The sequence below is a fragment of the Arachis ipaensis genome, chromosome B4, assembly GCF_059453495.1.
Source record: "Arachis ipaensis isolate K30076 ecotype BB chromosome B4, ASM5945349v1, whole genome shotgun sequence".
NCBI lineage: Eukaryota > Viridiplantae > Streptophyta > Magnoliopsida > Fabales > Fabaceae > Arachis > Arachis ipaensis.
The window spans coordinates 118,868,832-118,876,369 of record NC_142439.1 but is presented as its reverse complement, the minus strand read 5'-3'; the positions used below and the strand labels follow the sequence as shown (position 1 = coordinate 118,876,369).

The 7,538-nt window shown below is 46.2% G+C and overlaps 1 protein-coding gene across 1 annotated transcript; it reads left to right on the top strand.

Annotated features, from left to right (window-relative positions):
* The first annotated feature begins 1,273 nt into the window (after positions 1-1,273).
* On the top strand, positions 1,274-7,226 carry LOC148568946 (uncharacterized). The gene is made up of 3 exons (XM_088484829.1): positions 1,274-2,629; positions 6,677-6,693; positions 7,187-7,226. The coding sequence occupies exons 1-3, from the start codon at positions 1,274-1,276 to the stop codon at positions 7,224-7,226; spliced, it is 1,413 nt and encodes a 470-aa protein (XP_088340955.1).
* Positions 7,227-7,538: the final 312 nt, after the last annotated feature.

Here is a 7,538-nt window from a genome sequence, read left to right as displayed (position 1 = left end):
CATCATGTTACATTTGTGTGCTTTGTTTGGGTGTGCTTAAGTGTTTAGTTTGTTTGTTTGATGAATTATGTTTAACTGGTAACTGTTCTGTATATGTGTTTGCCTTGAATTTGGTTGTGTTTGTTATTGATTATGTTGAGCTTGAGTTTCAATGGTGAATTGTTTTGATTTGGGTTGGAGGCCATGCTTGACTGGATTAGAAATAAGTTTTGATTAAAATGTTATTTTACGTGGAATTTCTGTAAGAGAAATACAAATTTTAGATTTGAATAATAAGTTGATAATCAATATGTTTAGAAAATAGTTTTAATTACAATATCTTCTTATGACAATTCTTAAAAATCCTCTACTGAGAACCCTTTCGAGGATGATGTTCTCACCCCCTTACAGACTTCTCTTTTCAGGAAACGGACGAAGACGCTTATGAAAAGTTTTTTTTTAGTTTAACTTATGCGATATGGATGTATTAGTTTAGTTATTATTATTCTTCCCTCGCCATTAATATTATCATTTTTATAAAAGGGATAGGAGTTGTATGATTTGTATGTATATTATATGTATAACTTACTTGAGTAAGAAGTTTTGTTTATGTATATGTTTGTTTATTTTATTGTAAAAGTATTTTCCGATTTTTTTCAAATAAAATAGCGACACGGTTTCGAGTCAAAGGCTCATATTTTATTATTAAGTACATGAAGTCGTCGTAATACCTTTTGCTATTAGAGTGGCGCAACCGGAAGTGTGACATTCTGATAGTGAGGGTGTTACAATCATAATTCATAGGGCAAAAAACCCAAATAAACCAAGGAGCATTTGAAATTACCTAAATCCGCCAAATCAAAAATCTTCACCTGTATCCACCAGGACCAATTATTATGTAATTCGAATCAATAAGATTCGAATTATGATATCAAGTAATTCGAGTTGATTTCATTCGAATTATGTGCATGCAACGACTTAAAGTAATTCGAATCAATATGATTCGAATTACTATGAAGGTAACAATATAAGGTAATTCGAAACAACTTGTTTCGAAATATGTATGAAGAATTCGAGTCTTATTAATTCGAATTACAAGGTTATTTTGTGTTTCAACATAATTCGAAACAACTTGTTTCGAATTATAAGTTAAGAATTCGAGTTTAGTTAGTTCGAATTACTAGGTTAGTTTGTGATAAATCGAAACAACTTGTTTCGAATTATATATATATAGCACGAACCAGGGCTATATATATATGCTGTGAACTCATGATGCTGTGAACAAAGTGGGGAGATGGCTAGTGAGGAGAGTTTCCTAGTGTTGGTACATTATAGAGGGTCGATTAAGAGAAAAACTCGATCCGGCGTGAAGTTCACTGATAAGGATCCACTATGTATTATCGTGACGCCAACAACCACCTACGATGCTCTTGTTAGCTGTGTGCTGGATAAGCTTGGTCTCGTAGGAGTTAAAAGGGTCAAGAAGTTTTTCTACCGCATTCCAACAGCGGTGCTCCATGACACCGTGAAGTTTGATTGTTCCACAATCGGCAGTAACGAGGACTTGCAGGTTATGTTTCTTTGTCGTAGGCAGTTTCCCGAGGTAAGGACACCGGAGTTGTTGGCTAAGTTGGTTGATGTGGTATCTAGCTCGGGTGGTTCAAACCGGAATGCGAATACTATAGCCGCAGTTGCCGGGTCGAGCTCGAGACCTGCTGTTGCTTCGTCCTCTGCTCCTGTGTATGAGCCACCGATGCAGCCTGTTGCGTCCCCTTCGTTTGCCGTCGATCTGGGCGGGAATGTTGGAGATGAGGTTCGGCATGGGGAACATATTCCCACCGAGGAACATTGTCCCACACCGGCTGGTGTTGGTGATGGTTTGTTTGAGGATCCAGATGACGATGACGTGGAGCCGGATTTGATCGCTGATGAAAGCGGAGATGATGTTGGAACTACTGTTCCGAGAAGGGCTACAGGTGGATCTAGTTCTGGCACACAGCAGTATCCACCCCATTTTTCCTCGTTGGACCTGGATGCCATGCGGCAGGATGAAAATGCTCTGCTGCCCTCAGGATTTGGCGCTAGAGATACCGAGGGGTCTGCTGGTGTGAACGAGTTTCAGGTTGGCCAACAATTTCAGGATAAAGATGAGGCGCTGTTCAATGTGAAGACGTACAGTATCCGCCGAGGGGTCCAGTACAAGGTCGTTGAGTCTGACTATCGGAGGTATGTGGGAAAGTGTTCTGAGTTTGGGAATGGGTGCACATGGCTCATTCGGATGAGTCTCCGACAGCGGAAGGGTATCTGGGAAGTGAAGCGATACAACGGTCCGCATACATGTCTCGCCAGCTCCATCTCCAGCGACCATAGGAGTCTGGACTACCATGTGATATCCACCTTCATTATGCCGATGGTTAGGGCTGATGCAGCTGTGAACATCAAGGTCCTTCAAAATGCCACGGCCGCACAATTTGGGTTCAGGCCAACGTACAGGAGGGTATGGATGGCGAAGCAGAAGGCCGTTGCCGTCATATATGGGGACTGGGACGAGTCGTACAACGAGCTCCCTAGGTGGGTTTTAGGAGTTCAGCTGACGATGCCTGGCACTGTAGCCGTCCTCAGGACTTGCCCTGTTCGAGTTGGGGGACAGGTTGACGAGTCTCAAGTTTATTTTCATAGGCTGTTCTGGACTTTCCCCCCTTGTATCCAGGCATTCCGTCATTGCAAGCCTCTGGTGAGTATTGATGGGACCCATCTATATGGGAAGTATGGGGGAACACTGCTAGTCGCCATTGCACAGGACGGAAACTCGAACATCCTCCCCGTGGCATTTGCACTAGTCGAGGGTGAGAATGCTGAGTCATGGTCTTTCTTTCTTTCCCACCTCCGTGAGCACGTGACACCTCAGCCGGGTCTGTTAGTTATTTCGGATAGGCATAATGGCATCAAGGCAGCACTCGAGGCTCCGGATGGGGGATGGCTACCCCCAGCTGCGTACCGGGCGTTCTGCATTCGACACGTTGCATCGAACTTTGCATTGACGTTCAAGGGAAAAGATGCCCGGAGGCTTCTTGTTAACGCCACATATGCGAAGACTGAAGTGGAGTTCGACTACTGGTTTGACATTCTGCGCTCTGAGAATCCGGCAATGTGTGACTGGGCGAACCGAATCGAGTATTCGTTGTGGACACAGTACTGTGATGCGGGTCGGAGATTCGGGCACATGACAACCAATATTTCTGAATGTGTCAACTCAATCCTGAAGGGGGTAAGAAACCTCCCTGTTTGCTCGCTGGTGAAGGCCACATACGGAAGGCTAGCTGAGCTATTTGTCCGTAAGGGAAGGGAGGCCGAGGCTCAGATGGGTACTGGACAACAATTCAGTCAATACCTAGTAAAGTGTATCGAGGCCAACCTGAAGACAGCCAGGTGCTTCACGGTGACTGTTTACGACAGGGATAACTCGGAATACACCGTTGCTGAGACGACTCCGACAGGTTCATTCTCCCTTGGTACGTACAGGGTCTCGTTAGGTTCTAAGACTTGTGACTGTGGATACTTCCAAGCACTTCATTTTCCCTGTCCACACGCACTGGCATGTTGTGCTTATTCACGACTTACATGGCAGCCCTACGTCCACGAGGTCTATCGCCTGAGTTCCGTTTTTGGTGTCTATCAGATGGGATTCACACCTCCCATTCCGGAGGGTTTCTGGCCACCTTATGCAGGGCCAACCGTTATACCGGATCCGAATATGAGGCGTGCGAGGGAGGGTCGTCCTAGATCCACAAGAATCCGCACCAACATGGATGAAGCAGATCCGAACCGGCCAAAGAGATGTGGCCTCTGCAGGCAGCCAGGTCACACCAGGCGTAGTTGTCCACAAGGCGCAGGCCCCAGCGGGACTGCTGGAAATCAATAGGAGATTTCTTAATCTATTAGCACTTGTCTTCTATGTAAGTTAGCAACCATTGTGCTCCTTTGTACTAAGTTGTTTCCTATTAGTAATGAAACTTGTTATTCGGACCAAATATTTCTGCTGAATATGTTTTAAATGATTGAAATTAGTTTCTAAAACAAACAACATTACCGCGAGGGATGAATCATAATGAATAACATAACATGAAACTATATACCATAACAGAAAAGTGGAATACATCATAGTAAATGACATAACGAAACAACAAAGTACATACCATAACATCAAATAACATAACTACAACGTACATACCATAACAATGATAACCAACCAATAAGGTAGACAATATAAATATAACAACATGACATACACCAATATCCATAAATCATCTAAATAGGTGCGATCCAGTGCCGCAACGGCGTGGCACCCGTGTCCGGAAACTCCTCCGTATAAGTGGCTCCTCATCCTCAATAGACTCGTCGCTGTCATCCGGAACTGGCTGTCTCGGGGTCACACGCGCAGCATGCACGGGTCTGGACGATGACGGGCCGGCAACTGAATGTGACCCAATAGTCTGGGCAGATGCTGGGGTCCCACCCATGGCAAAAGGATGCGGGGGAGCTACCGTGGCAGGCTCGTTCAGATCTACATCCAGGGGTGCCTGTGTCCCTGTCGTCTGAACCCGTCCGGCTGCAGCCTCATCCTCCTGCATGATAGTCCGGATATCATCAAGGAAATGCGGTCCACCAAACTCGGCCACAATGCCATCACTAGCAAGCAAGTCTCCAAACATCGAGCTCGGACTCACCCATGGAGTACTCTCCTGGAGGGTATGATCATCACCGGGAACACCTACGAAGTAATCTCCAAGACCTCCACCACCAAGCCCAGCATCAGTGTGAGTCGTCGGATCTCCCATGCCAGATCCACGCGACCCACCCTCATGCCCGGCCCGATGGGCCCTATCAACCCCCGCAACATCACCTCCCATAGGCATCTGGGCACCCTCTCTAGCAGCACCCACTCTCCTCCTGCCTCCACGACCACGAACTCTCCCGCCACCCCTAACTGGGGGTTCGACGTCATCCATAGCAAGATCCGCCCCGATCCACTCCCGCTGGCTACGACGTGTCCCAACTCGAGCTCTCCGCTCAATACGACGTCTGTCGGGAACGTCCTCGACCCGGTCCATATCTGGAAGTCGACCTGCACCCCTCTGCGTAGCCTCATCTGGAATAGGAATACCTCTCGGATCCCCCAATAACATCTCCGGCGACAGAAACCTCTTTCCGTGCTGATACCACCATGTCAAGAAATCCTGTGACGGACCGGGGTCGGGGACGATGTCAAACTGTAGAATGTGCTCCGCACGCTCCTGCCAGTGAACGTGCCAGTCAGCGTACTGTGCCGGGAACCAACGGTCACCTCCTCTCCCATCCTTCGACATCAAGAAGTCGATGTTCAAGGCGGGAGACGGTATGGGCTGAACGCCACCAAACTGAGGTAAAACTCTATCAACCTGATGCCACTCCACAACCGCAAAGTAAATCAGGGACGTCCTGCAGCGCCATAACATCGTATGCCGAGGCTCCAAGACCTCCGGATGTACAACCTGGATGACGTCTAGTGCGCTATAGGGCATCCATATGAACTGGAAAAATAAAAATTAAAAGGGTTGGACAATATAAACTGAAACAATGACTTGAAATACACATGCTCTGCGTACTTACCTGCCGAGGCTGTAACAAGTCGATCTTCAGGCGAGCCATCTGTACCCGAGGTCCCTTGTTGCTAATCCCAGGATTGTAACCAGACCATCTGCGTAGGAGAAACATTAAAATTGGTTTCATAATCGAAAATAATAACGAGAAGCATATATAATACAAAACAATAACGGTACCTCGAGGCAAGGGGCCAGCTAATCTCATCATACCCAGATGGTCTAAGAGTGGGAAACCTCCAGAATATCCAAGACTATAGTAACTGTAAAGGGCCAGCTAACTTCACCACATGTCTGTTGGCGACTCGGCACATGCACCTGTACAACCATGCAAGTGCCGCCGACCCCCAACTGTAGCGACCCATCTCCTCAAGCCGAGCAACATAAGGTAGCCATCTGATGTGTATACGGTTGCCGGACTTGTCGGCAAAGAGCTGCGTGCCCAATAACATCATGATATAGGCCCGGACAAAGCGCCTAACTGTCTCCTCATCAGCCCCGTCTGGACACTCTGCAAATGTCTCCTGAAACCAGGTGCAGTTGACTGCGAATTTCTGCACCTGGTTCTCGGGAGGTAAAACACCAAGCAACTCATGGAACCACTGCCAAGCAGGTCTCCCACCCTCAATGTAAAGGTGGAAGTCTGTCAGGCAACCACTAACGTAATCTCCGTCCACTGGCAACCCCAGCTGGTATGCGACGTCCTGAAGAGTGATGGTGCACTCTCCGAACGGCATGTGGAAGGTGTGCGTCTCAGGCCGCCACCTCTCGACGAATGCGCTGACTAGGGGCTCGTCTAGTCGGAACCATCTGTCATTCAGTCTCGCAAGATGGTACAATCCGGCCATCTGCAGGTACGAAACGTACCTCTCATCAAGACGCATCCCCTGCTGCCGCCTAACGCTGGATATGCAACGACGAGGCTGGCCAGTACATAAACCGCATAATTAGAAGAGATGCACAACCCACTAACATGTACAATATGTTTCATAAGGAAGCAGAAAATAAATCGTCATGTGTAAAAGATAAATGAAACAAACGACCAACATTTTATACAGAAACCGCTCACTCAAACCTAGTGCAAATACCATTAACAAAAACAGATGCATGATCACATTTATCATAAACCGCTACCGTTAACCACTAAACCGCTAAATCGCTTAGTTAAACCGCTAAGACTAAAATAAACCGCTATAAAAAATCATTAAGAAAACCCTCTACCATACACCACCAACTCAGACCACCCCCTAAACCGCTAACCATCACAAAAACCACTATCCAAAACAATTAGCACAAACCGCTTAAAAAAACCAACTTCAAATACCACTAACAAAAACCACTGGCCTAAACCGCTTGCTTAAACTGCTAACACTAAAATAAACCGCTATAAAAAACCATTAAAAAAACCCACTACCATACACCACCAACTCAAACCACCCCCTAAACCGCTAACCATCACTAAAACCACTATCCAAAACAATTAGCACAAACCGCTTAAAAAAACCAATTTCAAATACCACTAACAAAAACCAATGGCCTAAACCGCTTGCTTAAACCGCTAACACTAAAATAAACCGCTATAAAAAACCATTAACAATAAACCACTAGCCTGCACCACTCTCCTAAACCACTATCCTAAACCACTAACAGTAACATAAACCATTATCAAAAACCATTAACAAATACCGTTATCATAAAACGCTTTCATAAACCACTAACCTCGTCGTTGATGACACCGGCGATATGCGCAACTCCATCCAAACGATAAAGCCTTCCCGGATCGTCCCCCATCGACAAAAAAAGGCGATCTCCTCTTACTCGTACGAAAGGTTGGTCGTTTTCTCTGGGATTTGGTGGGGTTAGAGAAACACAAACTGATTCGAATGAACTTGCTTCGAACTCCTTTTATAGCCGAAACAG